Here is a 16,326-nt window from a genome sequence, read left to right as displayed (position 1 = left end):
GTGGTTAGCACTTCTGCCTCACAGCACTGGGGTCATGAGTTCGATTTCCAACCATGGCCTTACCTGTGTGGAGTTTGTATGTTCTCCCTGTGTTTGCGTGGGTTTCCTCCGGGTGCTCCGGTTTCCTCCCACACTCCAAAAACATACTGGTAGGTCAATTGGCTGCTATCAAAATTGACCCTAGTTTCTCCCTCTCTGTCTGTCTGTGTCTATGTGTGAGTGTGTGTCTATATTAGGGAATTTAGACTGTAAGCTCCAATGGGGCAGGGACTGATGTGAATGAGTTCTCTATACAGCGCTGCGGAATTAGTAGTGCTATATAAATAGATGATGATATGTTGGATAACATTGGTTATAGCATGTTAATTACTGGTGGGGAATTTCCTCCTCTCTGCCTAAACTGCCTGTTTCTGTAAAACAGGGATTTTCTAAACCATGCACATACACCACATACTTTCTAACATTTAAATGGACAAAATAAAACATTTCAAAAATAAAGGCTGTAAACACTCAAATATGCACTGTGTGCATTCATATGTTTATAAATCGCTCTAAAGTTTCTGCATATTGTATAAAAATAAGTTTCTACCCTGGAACAGACTGTTGTGAAAAACATATTTATCTATACATGTCAAATGTATGCAGTGTTAATCAGTTGAAGTATAATCAAGTCATACAACCGTGTATTGATTTAATAAAATGTGCTGACTGCATCCCCAAGCCTTCCTTATTGTGCCTTACAGTGGATTTGCTAATTAGTGACCTGCCTCTCTGCCTGGCTCTATATAGAGCCACTAGTACACAGGAATTTGACCAGAGTGGTACAGACATCACCAAAAGAGACTGCAGTCACCTACTATCCCATTCATTGCAGTCTCATGACTTAGATTTATTCATCAATACATCAAAGTGCTTGACGGGAGGAGATTCACAGAGAGACACCGGGGACAGCGCAGAACAGCACAAAGTGTGAGTAGATCGACAGCTAGCTGAGATTATTACATCTGCTGCAGAATCAATGGGCCAGCTGACAATAACCTAAACTATGAAGTGCATTCAGTGCAGCATGAATTGTCTTAGATGAACTGAGGCAGTGATATTTTGACTATTGGCAAGTGAACTAGATTTTGTTAACTTTAGTTTCAATTTTGCAAAAGTCAATTAACGGAAGTTCTCAGTTTGTTTTTTTTTCTATAGTGGTAAAATGATCTTAAGATAACCAATTGCAATGAAATTCACAAGCACAAAAGAAAACCTACTGAACTTGTTTTCAAAAGTTGTCTAGTTAGAAACGTTGATTTTAAGTTGAATTTCTCACATTGTAAACACACTTGTAAACATAAAGATACACAGTAATCATGATTAATATGTTCAGTATTTAGCCATTTTTTTAAAAATAATTGTTAAAAACATGGTCAAGTTGTAAAATAAAGGTGGAAACATTTGTGTATTTCACATCAAACATTTTTCTCTTTGTGTTTTAGACTGACTCATGAATGTAATTAAACATAGAACATGAGAGATAACAACGAGTAGGGGGATGTCAAGAAAAGGTAGCATTCAGTGACAAATAATGGGACACTAATGACTGGCAAAAATACGATGAAATAAAACCAAGCATAAAAAGTTTTCTGGCTTTTTTTTGTGAGAGAATCTTTCCTCCTATTGCTGTGACATTCTACACACAAATGGAATGTGGACAATGAACATGTCACCATTCAGAATGTCCACACCATAAGGTTGACAGTCATAATGTCAACACTGTTAAAAGTTAGACATTGCATACACTGTCCACACAAATATATGTGTTTTCATATAATTGCATGTATTGATGCTGTTGCTATACAATATCCATTCTTGTGTCATTTAGCAGGAAAATGCAAACATATAAAAGGACAGTAAGTAACCCATAGCAGCTAATCAGGCTATTGCTTTCATTTTCTAACTGACAGTATCTCAATCAAAGCTAACTGCTGATTGGTTTCTATGGAATATGTCATGTATGTCTGCACTTTGTGACTAGCTCCATAGTACACACGTTATTTAGGTATATACATATTTCTGTGCATGCAGTATAAACCATAATGCTTTGTAATATGTACTTTTGTCCCTATTGTATTTATGTATTTTTCAGGTGTGAAGGTTGGCTGTGCACACCTTCTCCATGCCTCCAGTGTGTGCACTCTTTGTCCTGCTGTGTTCATGTTGCCTCAACCAGGGATCCTGCCACATGTATGAGAGACTCCGAGAGCTGAACACAGAGTTTGCAGTCAAGCTGTACCAGACATTAGTGGAGATAGAGAACAGGACTAACTTAGTTGTCTCTCCGAGCAGCGTAGCCAGCTCTCTGGGGCTGATGCAATTCGGAGCTCGTGGAAATACTTTCACTCAGATAGAAAATACGCTGGGATACAACGTTTATGGTAAAGTACATTTTAAAACATATCATACTAAACAATGCAAGGAATGACCAGTGTAATGAGTAGTGTAATAAATCATTCAATACTGACAAAGATATATTCACCATTAAGTGATATTGTAATAAACTTGAACACATAAGAGGACAATAAGTTATAACGCTGTCTCATTACACCGATATGGTGTTGGAATACTAAAGGAAAACTATTTTGAAACAATGAAAACTAGATGCTCATCGTTAAATTAATGAAGTGTGTACAAATAAATAAAATCATTTGAGAAACTGCAGACAGTTTTACTAAACTGTGGGTTTGAAAACGTGAGGATGTTGCCTATGGCAACCAATCAGAATCTAGCTGTCATTTTGTAGAATGTACAAAATAAATGATAGCTAGAATCTGATTGGTTGCTATAGGCAACATCTCCACTTTTTCAAACCCACAGTTTAGTAAATATACCCCATAGTGATTTATATATTGTTTGTTTTATAGGAAAACTATAATTGAAAAATGAGGCATTTCACCATGATTTATTATTTTAGACATAGAAGTTATAAAAATAAACACCTATGTACTGTATGAAGTTCCACGGTTTCTCTACACAGAACAAGGACAATCTGTCTAGTTCAAGCTAACAACAACATTGAGTAGCACTGAATTAACCTATAGCAAACTAGTGAGAACTATGTAATTGTGTGATTGGCTGCGGAATTAGTGGCACTATATAAATAAATGGTGGTGGTGGTGGTGATTGACGAAAGCCTCCTCCAGCCTGTTGCCCACCAACAGTCTCAGCTATAGACAGCAATAGAATGAATGATTATGAAGCTACTGAGTGTTTTGCAGCACTAGCGAAGGAGAGATGACAAGCCACTGTGACTTATATACTGTATGTGTGACGTTTATATAGACATACCAATCTGGTCCCAGCTGTATGTGGCTCTACAACTGTTTCCACCTCACATTGTTTTCTATACCTGGTATAGAACTCATTTTTGCCACTGGAAACCTTTATCACAGAATCTGGTGTTTCTAGACTTCAGAATGTATTCAGAGAACTTGTAGCTTTTATAGACTGAAAATCATGTTCAATAAAGATATAAAACTATATGGAAAAAGTCATAACATTTATCATAGTATTGAACCTCCTTTAACCTGTATTGAGCTGGACCGCTGTCATGATGTAATAAAATAAATAGCTCTATGTCTTTTCACTTGATAAAATCCCAGTGTTCACTACCCGTTTGTACTTAGGAAAAATTTCCCTTCTGGCTGAAACCTAGCAGACAAGTCATGAAAATGGCGTAAGAGTAAGATGTATATGATGAATGGCGCAGTCACTAACCAATCACTTAAATAAAAGCCATATTGACAGTGAGATTTCTGCTCAGCCCAGGCAGTGTTAGTCACTGGCCAAGTACATATCAGCTTTCTTTACTTCCTAATCCTTTAATAATTTACAATAACAACTTTACTTCCAAAGGTTCACGCAGTGTGAGTAAAGGAAATTAGATTCAAATGCCTGTATTTGATTTTAATGAAATACTTAAAGGATTTTCTTTGAAATAAATCAAGATTGCAGGATTAGGTACACACCCTATGCGCATAGTGACCACACTTTGATTTGGTGGGTCAATGGGGAGGGGGTTTGTACAGGTCTTTTGGAATGTATAGTAACTATTATTGCTTGTGTTGACCTTGTGCTTTCTATTTAATACCAGATGAAACTGTGCACAACTTTATGAAAGCCATGCATGGGGAACTTACCAATTCCAGCCAAGAGACCACCATCCGCTTGGCATGCGCCTTGTTTATCCAGAAAGGGACCCCCCTCTCAGCCCAGTTTACCGACGCTGCTGCACTGTGGGCAAACAGCAGCCTTCAACTGACTAACTTCACTCAGTATAATAGGACAACTACTCAGATAAGCCAGTGGATAACCAAGAACACAGGAGGTGAGCAACTGTATTTTCATGCACGGGTGAAAATGAGCCATGATTCCCCCCTCCCCCCCCCCATGTTTGATATTCCCACCCCTTCCCCAACTACATCTCTCCCGTCTGACGATTTTCTCTCTTTATAAAACTTTTGCTCTTTTGTGTCAACTTATTTCCATTGAGTTTCCTTTAATTAACGCAGTTCAGGACAAGTTCAGGTCGCTATCGCAACTAAAACATGAGTAGTATACTTGTGGATATTGTATGCAGTATTCACTATTTATTCTCATACTCTCAGCTTAAACCAGTGGTTCCCAAACTTTTTCAGTTCACGGCACCCTTAGAGGCCCCATAATTTTTTCAAGGCACCCCTCCAATGTAATTACCGAGCAGTCCTGTTTTATAAGTAGTTGGGTCCAAAAAACTTAATAAGTATTTAGGTCAGGACCGAAATACTTAGTAAGTTGTTTGCAAAAAATAACACACATAAATCCAAGGGAACAGAATATTTTTATATATTTTTTTCAATTATATTTCTGTCAAAGAATAATTTACAGCTAATACTAAGAGGAATAAGATCAAACAAAATAAAACAACAACATGTACAAAAATCATCACACTGTGCCCATTCACGATCACACTGCCCCCTACTTCATTCTTTTTGCTCCTCCATTGCTGATTCTTATCACCATTTCCCCTCCTCTTTCTTTACTTACCATACTTGGCCTTCTTTCTTCTATCTTTTCTTCTGTTTTCTTACCAATCCGGCGGCGCCCGGGACCCAGCATCCACCTCTCTCCTGTCGCTTCTCACTGAATATGCTGGGTCCTGGGCGCCGCCGGATTGGTAAGTATTTTTTTTTTATTTTCTGGCCTTGGCGGCACCCCTGTGACAGCGCCACGGCACCCCTGTGACACACTTTGGGAACCGCCGGCTTAAAGTAATATTTATTGAAGAAGAGAATTTAAGTTACTTGCTTCAGCAAACAAAGTTTCATTCAGTGGTCGAAGTGGAAATTTAGAAGTGACGGTATGAAAAATTAAATGGTAATGTGATAGTTCTACAATGAAGGCAGTATGAGATGTGGCGGTATGGCATACCACTGTATACACCCCCACTGCAACCACTAGTTCCATTTGTACACAAATCACATTACGTACCAGGCACTTCAATTCCACATCATTCAGATGAATCAGCCTCTCCCCGCTTTCCATCTGCAGACACACTTCCTCCCTTAAACACATGCAGGTTCCTTGTACTCTAGTGAAGCTCACACTGACCGCTTAAATATTTCCATCATCCAGGGTCAGTTTGTCCTTTGCAGCTCTAACAGTTCAGCTGCTACTGTCCCTCCTCTGCGGGGATGATGTCACGCCCTCTCTGTGTTGCTCTTAAGCTGGGTACACACTACACTGTTTTCGTCCAATAATCGGCTCAATCAGCCGACATACGACCGCTCGTTCAAATGTCGGGTCAGTGTGTACAGTGACACGATGGTCGAAAGTCTGCCCAAATGGACGATTGTCGCCTCATTTGGTTGGTTGTACCGTTAAATATGTCCGTTCCAATCTCGTTTCCGCTGTGTAGTGTGTATAAATTTCCGACCAATCCACAACAGTGAGTACGAAATTACAGTCATTGCTCACGACAACATGGCTGTAAAAAGTCGCTAAAGGGACGTCCGCTCTTCCCTTTATCGTCCTAAACAAGGCTAGTGTGTATGCAGTCCATGGACCGAGCGATCCGAACATCGATCGCATGTAAAATCGCTCAGCATAAAAAGTTGGTCGAAATTTCTGTAGTGTGTACCCAGCTTTAGTCTGTCCTGCGTATCTCACACTTAGCTCATCGCAGGGGTCTCCTATTCCCTCTATATCTCTGAGGGTCGTCTCTTATACAGTCACACTATCCCGTGTGGCAATCCCTTCTCGCAGTGGGGTCCTCTCTTGATATGTATTCCCCCCCTCAATATAGCATGGGGACTCCTTCCCCACTTTGATTGCAGCCACGCTCTGGGGTCAGTTTTCCTTCAAATCTGATCTGTCCCATCTCACTCATATTCATTCAGTTATGAGGAACTTTGTCCCCTCATGGCAGCAGGCCAAGGACCCACTCCTTAATTTGCCCACACACTTCTCAGCTGAAACCAGTCTTATGTTGCAGAAGAGAGACCAGACATGTAAAGTGGGCTAAAAGATATTATTCATCATAATTTATTTATATAGTTCCAATAACTAGACAGGACTGTACAGAGACTATTTGTCATTTGCATCAGTCCCTACACCATTGAAGCTTACAGTCTAAATTCCCTAACACACATTAAGGAGGATTTTGTCAGCAGTCAATTAACCTACTAGTATGTTTTTGGAGTGTGGGAGAAAACCAGAGAACCCTAGAGAAACTCACACAAACACGGGGAGAACATACAAACTCCTCAGAGCTAAGGCCCTGGTCAGGAATCAAACTCATGACCTCAGTGCTGTGAGGCAGAAATACTAACCACTGTGCCACTGTGTTGCCATACAATGCATTCCTTTTTGTTACACCCCGGAGCACTGTCCATATACTACTTATACATATACTTTACTATAAAGACATTTGGTATCTTATACAGATGCTTTTGTGCTTGTCCACTTATTTTTTCATAGGCTTACAATTTGCTTGAATGCTGGTGGACATTTTGGTAGTGGGCATTTCACTACAGCTTCCCACTGGACTTTTGGGCACGTTTGGTGATCATTACTTGTTTCCATCAACATTTTCCAGCACAGAATTCTGATAATACACCATATAAAATATTAAAGCCTGCGCCCAGTGCAGACAGCCAATGTGAGAACGCAGCCTATCCATTTTTTAGCAGGCGCAGGATAGCACAGAGTAAAGCATGCATTACGTTTAATATTCTAAATTATTTTAGAATTTAACCTAATCATATAATGTCTGATTGTTTTATACATAGGTGGGATACAGACTCTTGTGCCTTGTGGACTTTTCAGACCAGGTTTTACACAGATCGCACTTGTGAGCACAATGTATTTCAGAAGCAGATGGAAAACCAAATTCTCTTTTACCGACACCCAGACTCTGCCCTTCATTAGCATGGATGGATCGGTGGTTAAAGTTCCCATGATGCACCAAACTGCGGATGTAAATTATGGTTAGGAATGTCTCATGATTCAACATTATTGTCATTATCTCACAATATGTATACAAGAGAAAGGGAAGAAATAATAAAATATATGGATTACACATTCAAAGTATTAAAAATAAATACAAATTCTTAAGGGCTGTATTTCAACCATAAGGCAGCAGTAAACATATATGATCATTTGCTCATAAACATACCACCCAACTGTCCAAATTTCAGCAGGACAGTTGCGATTTTAGGGATCTGTGCCGCTGGTGTCCTGCGGATAGGGGAGGGGAGGTACATAACAGGCAGCTCTCTGCGGGCATGGCCACACCCCATTTGCAAGATGGTCATGGACCCTGTCCCGCTGCCGGGGACAGACCTGTTGGGAGGTACACATAAATCGGGTTATGTTGTTGCTAAATCATTAAAGTGAACCCTAAGTCTAGTCACTAACCTTTTACAATTCATTGGTCAACAAAACAAATATTTGTTGTTTTTAGTATTTATAGGTGGTTTTTTGGAAGAATGTGAAACTCATTTTAACTACATGCTGTAGTAACTAACATATACACTGGTTTTGCAGGCCAATTTGAAACCACTTCTCTTGAGAAGTTTACAGTAGTCGAGCTGCCTTACCTCGGAAACTCAGTCAGTATGTTTGTGGTACGTCCCACAGACAGAAACACGCCTTTGTCCTCCATTGAATCAAACCTATCATCAAAGAGCATTTCACTGTGGACCAGCTCTATGAAGAGAATCAAAATGGATGTCTTCCTGCCTAGGTAATAATTTAAAGTTAAAACATGTTTTCATTAACTTACCATTCAGCCCAAGACAAATCCTGTAGTCAACATCCTTTGCTAATGGTATATCAATTGAGTCACTTGAGACACTAACTGAAATCATACATCTGGGCGGCCATTTTATTCCACGCCCGGATTAGTTTGAGGTAACATTATTACAAATCCCTAACAGGCTGTAAAGATTGTGTCTCTGGAATATTTATATTTACTTGCAGATTTAAATTACAAAGCCACAGTGATTTAAGGATGGTATTACCAGTCCTGGGGGTGTCAGATCTATTCGATCCAAGCAAAGCAGATTTTAAAGGAATATCAGGTAATACTTTAATTACATTCATGTGTGTAGCTAAATGCAGAATATCACATGCTAATGGAGGGTTGGGGGCATTTAGGTAGATATTATGGACATAGAAACCTCTATCTGGGACCATAATGATTCCATGTTCCTATACTGTCCTCTTCCAGAACACAGCAACTTGTACATTGCCCAAGCCATTCATAAAGCAGAGATCGAAGTGGCAGAAGGAGGTACAAGAGCTTCAGGAGTCACAGGTGTGTAAACCAGAGAAGAACTAATCAGTGGTGGAGCTACCATTGGTGCGGTGCACCGGGGCCCATGGAGATAATGGGGCCCACTGCAGGTGCAGAGGGTCGGACCTAGCTAGCTGTGGGCCCCGGTTCCCCGCACCTCTGGAACCAATGGCACAAGCGGAGTGTTTATCTGTATCCAACTTTTCTGGGATGGATCACCCCCAAACATTTTACATGCCTATAGAGACACACATGCTCTATTATAAAAGATATACTAATTAATGTGCCTCATATAATATCTACTACTAATATTCAGGTAAAATATATATGTAAAAGCTCCCATATCTCGAAAGAACTGGAGACACTAGACATTACATTTACATTTGCTATACAACTGTTTCTTAATCTGCCATTTTCTGATAAAACTACATAATAGAAGTTATCTGCAGTGTCCTTCAATGTGATTAGTGATGGATTCTGCTGTGTGTAAGAAATGTTCCCCATACATATCACATTTTACTGAAAATAACTCCAGTTCTCTTGAAACTTTAATATATAATTGAGTGTTATTAAAAGCTCATGTACTGTACACAAGTCATCTTGTAATTTAGGTTTACGGCCCTTTAATGGAGGGGGTTACAAACAGCGAGAATATTAAATAAGTTATTTCACAAGGGACAGAGCTAATGATTGTATAATAAACAGAATATAACACCACTTGGGACAACAGACAGAGAATGCCCAGCAAAGCAGTGACTAAAAAATATAAATGTATAGAGCACTCTCCCTCCGAATGGCTGTGTGAGTGACCCTTACGATCCTCTGAGAGACAACATCCACTTTTAAAGTCCCATCAGAGCTGTATTCTTCTTGTTGTACAGAGTACAAGACTGGTTGACCACCCACCAGTAAATGTAGCCTTTGGCAGCTAGTTTTGCATGAATGAATAGATTAAAAATGTAATGATTAGTATCTTGTTGGTAAACCTTATAACATGGTGTATACGACAGAATTATAAATATTATATTCGTTTGAGACATAAAAATCCAATTTCAGTTGCACCTTAAGCTCCATAATAAGTAGGTATGTCCCTGCTAGGGCTGCCTGCATTATGTACAGAGGTCACTTTACTGTTGTTAATCAGCCAGTCACTGTCACACTAGTAATCAATAATTGTTTAAATTTTTGGGATGATTAAAACAAACTAGGTGTATTCTGCCTAGAGTTCTACACCCTGTGCATTACAGAATAGAAGCAACATTTTTTGGAGTACAGGATGTGTGGACGAGTTGTGTCCCTGAGCCTGGCATACATCATGTGCGGTATATGTATAGCTAATTAATCCCCTTCTGTGGATAAGCATGTTTTATAGCTTCTCTGAATCAGGAGACTGCAAAATGAGTTCATCCATATTTGTAATTTTTTGTGAACACATTTTCCATACTGGATCGGTGGAAGCATTCATGTTGTAGTCTGAACCTTTGTGTAACCAATCAGTTTACTAGGAACCAGTGACAACATTGAAGCAGTGCCAGAGATAGTCAGTGGTTCCTTCCTAAGATTTTTCTTTCTTCTTGCTTTTCACTACTACCCCCAATCATAATTCCTTTTAAATGTGTGTTTTACAGCTATGGTTACAAAATAAAAATCCAGTTATCACCACTTATCCTTACCATCGCAAATCTGTACCTAACAAAATTAAATTATGAGATAGTGGTTCATATTTTGATCAAAACATTTAAACTCATAAGAATCCTATATGGATACAAAACAGAAACGTTACTATTGAATATCTGTATTTTGCAATAATAAATGAGGATGTTGGGTTGAGAGTTTAAATGTTTTGATCAAAATATAAACCACTACCACATACTTTCATTTTGCTATATAGACATGTGCAATAGTAATGTTTGCTTTGTATCCATAGAGGATTTTTAGATATCATAGCCATTTTATATCCATTATACTGCCAATACAAATTTAACGGAGCACTGCTTTATTTCTTTTACAGCTATGGTGTTGCTGAAAAGATCGCGCATGCCTGTGTTTAAAGCAGACAGGCCGTTTCTATTTTTCTTAAGACAAGCCAGCTCAGGTACAGTACCAACGGGTTATAATTGATGTGACTTTTGTAAATCACGTGGGTATGTGTTTGTCTTCTCTGTTTAACAATGTTTCTGGATAGCAGATGGCCCCTGTTCTGTTTTGGATGGAAGGTTGGCTTGATTACTGGTCCAACCTCTTGTGGGTAGTTCTTCAAACCTGTTCAGTGATGTCACTTGCCTCAATTAGCAAGAACATGATGGGGAGGAATTTACAAAAACTGGTATACATATAACAGTGCAAAAAGATGCTGTAACACATAGCAACTGGAATGCTAACTATACCTGGTTGCACCAGATGTCCTTAGTAGCAATGGTAACTACATGTAACAGTGCTATAACACAGAGGAACCATGCACGCTAATTAAACAGGTATTAAGTACACCTTTTTATTTAAATGTTTTCAATAGCTAATAAAATGCGTCACCCCAAAGAACCTCTGTTCACGGCTTTGTTTCACTTTTGCATTTCTTAAATCGGATCTATAATTTTAGGACACTGTAAAAACAGAATCCAACAGAATATCAATCATAATATAATGTAATTCTTATTTGTATTAGATCAGTAATAACATTTGAATAAAATTGGTCACATAGCTGTGTATTTAATTTATTAGACAAACAGCTCTAGACAGCGTATGTAGACATCAAAAATAAATTATTCTTAAGGCCTAGTGTTCGTTAGCAGACTTGACTCAATGACAACGCTTACACATTTATATATTTTGGGGCCAACGTCAATAGCTAGGTAAGCTCTGAAAACAAGGCCCAGCAAACAGACAGTGATGCCAATTAAATTAATTCCTTCTAACAAGTTAAATTAAAAACACTTTGAAATACTTCAAATTAAAAGTTTGAGCCAGTGGACCCTTGGAAGCCACAGCAAAATATTTCCATATTTTGGTAGGAACGTTACATATAAGTCATTTTCACCTGCAATGTTCTTATGAAAACATTATTTTCCAATAACCTATTTTGCTTTGTCCATAAACTAACTTCAGATGAACCCAATGTAATCAAAAAGAGCAAGTATCTATAGAAGTATCATCAATAAAATAAATTACTATACAAGACTTGGAAAATATAACCAAGCCTAAAGAGAAGCAACTAACTGTTCTGCCAAAAGCACAGATGGCACTGCTACTAAGCCCACAGGCCAATTTAATATTTGGCAACACACATGGCTGGCCAAATGGGACAGATCTAGCCATTTAATCCCACTGTATGGTCGCCTGTTGGGGAGGTCAGTACATCATCCCACACACGTCAAACAGCAATCTGCCAACAGAGTTTTCTGGCATTCCAGAAATGATCCAATGGATTTTACTCGGGTCAATCTTTGGCATGGAAATCTAATGGGGAGGCCACAGACACGGCCATCAGGTCAATTTGCTGACATCACTGCCTGTGTGGCTAGTTTTACTGCTGCTGGGGAACAGATTGACCAATAGGTTTGCGAGGCTTCCCGAAGTTGGGGCTAAGTGGTATCACAAGTTTAATAGAAAAAAAAAACCAAAAACGGCATACTTATTTGGTACAATTGACTTTTTTAATGAGTCACTCCTAAAAGCATAGTTTTTTTTCTAAATATATATCACTGTTCACCTCTCTGGATTAATGAGACTCTTGGGCTTCTTTTGTTTACAGGCTCTGTGCTGTTTATCGGAAGAGTCACCAACCCCTTGCATTGAACACGTACCAAGATGACAAATGTATTGATATATTTATTGTTCATGGATATACACAAAACAGGGATGTTTTATAGATACTCGTTAATAAAGCATTGATATTTTTTACATATTTCTATGCATTCTAGTTCCTTTTATTAGGACATTATTAAAGATAGATCATTTATTTGAATGGTAGCAGGACGCAACTTTGAAAAAAGGTTTATTCAACATTTTGAAATCGAAGTGCAGACAGAAGTCAGTCATTAGTATGGTTAGAAGTGTGTTGTCTGGATGAGGCCGGAGAGCTGACTTGGTTTTACTTAAGTAAACACTCGGGTGCAGTAAAATCTGATGAGATAAGAGTTCCTCATATGTCTGTTTATAGTAGGGATGTGCACCGGCCACTTTTGGTGTCTCGTGTTTTGGATTCGGATTTGCTTGAGGTTTTGGGTTCGGATTTGTTTCGCAAAACACCTGACGAAAGGTTTTGGATTCGGATTTATTTTGAAAAAAACATAAAAAGTGTTAAAATCAAGTTTTTTGGTTTATTTTCGTGCCTGTGCCTGTGCCCGTGCCGTGCTCATTGTTATTTCCCCAGCACAGCACGAGATATAGCAGGACAGAGGACCACCTAACACAACCTCCCTTTACCCTGATCAATGCCCGAGTGAAGATGGCGGCGGCTAGCAGGGAATTTATAGGATCCGAGTATCGCGAGATCCAACAGCGGGATTATGACTCAGAGCCTCAGTTTCAGTTTTGCAATTGGCAGGAATACCCGGATCTGTCTCGGATCCGCAACGTTCGGGTGGGCTCGGATTTCAGATATCCGAGCCCGCTCATCTCTAGTTTATAGCTGGCCCATAATGCCATGACTTTCTACTATAGCAGTGTTTAATTAAAGGAGAGCTTGAGTGATTAGCACCATAATGCAATAGCTTTCATAGGCCAAATGGTGAGGTGTCACACTTTCTCAGGTGGTATCTGCATGTAAGTGGACAGTGCTTTGTAGAATAAATCCTGTTCCATGATGTGACACCCAAGAATACAATTTCTGGAATAATGTTTCCCTCCTCAGATACCAACTATAACCATCCTAACAACTGTGACAGTGCAGGTAACGTCCAAGTGTATGAATTCTTAAACTTGCAGTCTGTAAAGTCCATTACTGTTAGCTCGGATATGAGGAAAGCAAATTCACACAAGTTTCAGAACTGCACCATAGATTGCGGGAAAAAATGAGACAGTGGGGTGGAAGTATATCTTCTTTACAGGACTGCTTTCTAGTTATTATATAGCACCTACATATTCTGCAGCACTTTACAGAGAATATTTAATCATTCACTCCAGTCCTTGCCCCAGCAGTCTATATTTCCTATCATACATAGATGCACTAACATACATTAGGATTAATTTGGTCAAAAACCAATACACTACCAGTAGCATCTTTGGCATGTCGGAGGAAACCCACGTACACATGGGAACAAACGCCACAGGTATGAACCCAGAACGGTGAGGCAACAATGCTAACCGCTGTGCCACAATATCTACATTTATTATGTACACTATTTATTGTGAAATCTCTTCAAGCAGTATTTTCACAGAACCCCACTTTATTTTATTGTCAATTATATATTGTTCTCTTACAATAATGTTGTTTTAGTGTCCCAATTTAGTGCCCTTTAGTCTATTCTGTAAACTTTCTGGTTTAGCCTTTGGTACTAACAAAGAGTCCCGGCCTAAGGCTCTAACATACTCTTAAGTTTTTTTTCTACGAGTGGATACCCTTTATCTTTAAATTTTCCACCATTTCAAAAGCTTGTTGAAATGTAATATCTGAAGAACAATTTCTTCTTAAATTATTGACTTTTAGGGATACTTAATAACTATTGCCTACAGTGACTACTATTAAATTAGCATGAATTAGAGTCCACTGGGTTTTCATAATTGGCAACAATAATATAGGAGTGTTGGACCAAGAGGATCACAACCAAAACAATAATCGACTCATTACTGTAATGTATGTGACAGAAGTACTAATTTAAATGTAAAACAAGAGTGAACTAAATCATTAATTTCCCATATAATAAAAAGGTCAAAATTACATCCATAAAACACAAAGTTCCAAAAGGGCCATTCCAGATAAATCTGTACAAAATGGCCCATATATAGGTTAGCAAAACTCAGGGCAAACTTGGTGCCCATGGCAGTCCCCACAACCGGCAGATATGGAGTAAGAAAAATAAATCCCGTCCCTGTAGCTTGCAAATAATTTCATGCTCTAAGCCAAACCACAATTTCACAGCTAGTATGGCCAGTTCTAGAGGGAATCGGCAGTTTCCACATTTAAAAAAAAAAAAGAAAAAGGAAAACACATATAGTCATGGCCAAAAGTTGAGAATGACAAATAATATTCACAAAGTCTGCTGCCTCAGTTTTTATGATAAGTATTCACATATACTCCAGAATGTCATGGAGTAATCAGATAAATTGCAATTAATTTCAAAGTCCCTCTTTGCCATGACAATGAACTCTGCCCCCAAAACATTTCCACTGCATTTCAGCCCTGCTATAAAAGGACCAGCTGACATCAGGTCAGTGGTTCTCTCATTAACATAGGTGAAAGTGTTGACGAGGACAAGGTTGGAGATCACTCTGTCATGCGGATTTAGAATGACATACTGGAAGCTTTAAAAGGAGGGTGGGTGCTTGAAATCATTGTTATTCCTCTGTTAAACATGGTTACCTACAATGAAACACATGCAGTTATCATTGCTTTGCACCAAAAGGGCTTTACAGGCAAGGATATTGTTGCGGATAAGCATTTATCAGATCAAGAACTTCAAGGAGAGAGGTTCATTAGTTGTGAAGAAGGCTTAAGGGTACCAAAGAATGTCAAGCAAGCGCCAGGACAGTCTTCTAAAGTTGATTCTGCTGCAGGATCGGGGCACCACCAGTGCAGAGCTTGCTCAGGAATGGTAGTAAGCAGCTGTGTGTGCATCTGCACGCACAGTGAGGCGAAGACTTTGAGGATGGCCCGGTGTCAAGAAGGCCAGCAAAGACGCCACTTTCCTCCAGGAAAAACATCAGGGACAGACTGATATTCTGCAAAAGGTGCAGAGATTAGACTGCTGAGGACTGGGGTAAATTTTCTCTGATGAATCTCCATTCCGATTGTTTGGGGCATCTTGAAAAACGCTTGTCTGGAGAAGGAAAGGCGAGTGCTACCATCAGCCCTGTGTCATGCCAACAGTAAAGGATCCTGAGATCATTCATGTGTGGGGTTGCTTCTCAGGAAAGGGAGTGGGCTCACTCACAATTTTGCCTAAGAACACAGCCATGAATAAAGAATGGTACCAAAACATCCTCCAAGAGCAACTTCTCCCAACCACCCAAGAACAGTTTGGTGGCAAACAATGCCTTTTCCAGCATGATGGAGCATCTTGCTATAAGGCAAAAGTTATAACTAAGTGGCTTTGGGGATCAAAACATTGAAATTTTGGGTCCCCAGACCTTAATCCGATTGAGAACTTGTGGTCAGTCCTCAAGAGGCGGGTGGACAAACAAAAACCCACAAATTCTGACAAACTCCAAGCATTGATTAGGCAAGAATGGGCGGCCATCAGTCAGTATGTGGCCCAGAAGTTGATTGACAGCATGTCAGGGCGAATTGCAGAGGTCTTCAAAAAGAAGGGTCAACACTGCAAACATTGACTCTTTGCATAAACTTAATT

General features: G+C 39.3%; 1 protein-coding gene across 1 annotated transcript; it reads left to right on the top strand.

The window, feature by feature from the left end:
- The first annotated feature begins 827 nt into the window (after nucleotides 1–827).
- On the top strand, nucleotides 828–12,698 carry SERPINE3 (serpin family E member 3). The gene is made up of 9 exons (XM_075197958.1): nucleotides 828–969; nucleotides 2,135–2,423; nucleotides 4,139–4,372; nucleotides 7,314–7,511; nucleotides 8,071–8,269; nucleotides 8,506–8,606; nucleotides 8,756–8,842; nucleotides 10,833–10,916; nucleotides 12,570–12,698. Exons 2-9 carry the CDS (start codon nucleotides 2,165–2,167, stop codon nucleotides 12,611–12,613), a joined length of 1,206 nt encoding a protein of 401 aa, XP_075054059.1. The 5' UTR covers nucleotides 828–969; nucleotides 2,135–2,164; the 3' UTR covers nucleotides 12,614–12,698.
- Nucleotides 12,699–16,326: the final 3,628 nt, after the last annotated feature.

This window comes from Mixophyes fleayi, chromosome 2, assembly GCF_038048845.1.
Source record: "Mixophyes fleayi isolate aMixFle1 chromosome 2, aMixFle1.hap1, whole genome shotgun sequence".
Classification (NCBI taxonomy): Eukaryota; Metazoa; Chordata; class Amphibia; order Anura; family Limnodynastidae; genus Mixophyes; species Mixophyes fleayi.
Note: the sequence above shows the minus strand (reverse complement) of the source record. Positions and strands in the feature narration are given on the sequence as shown.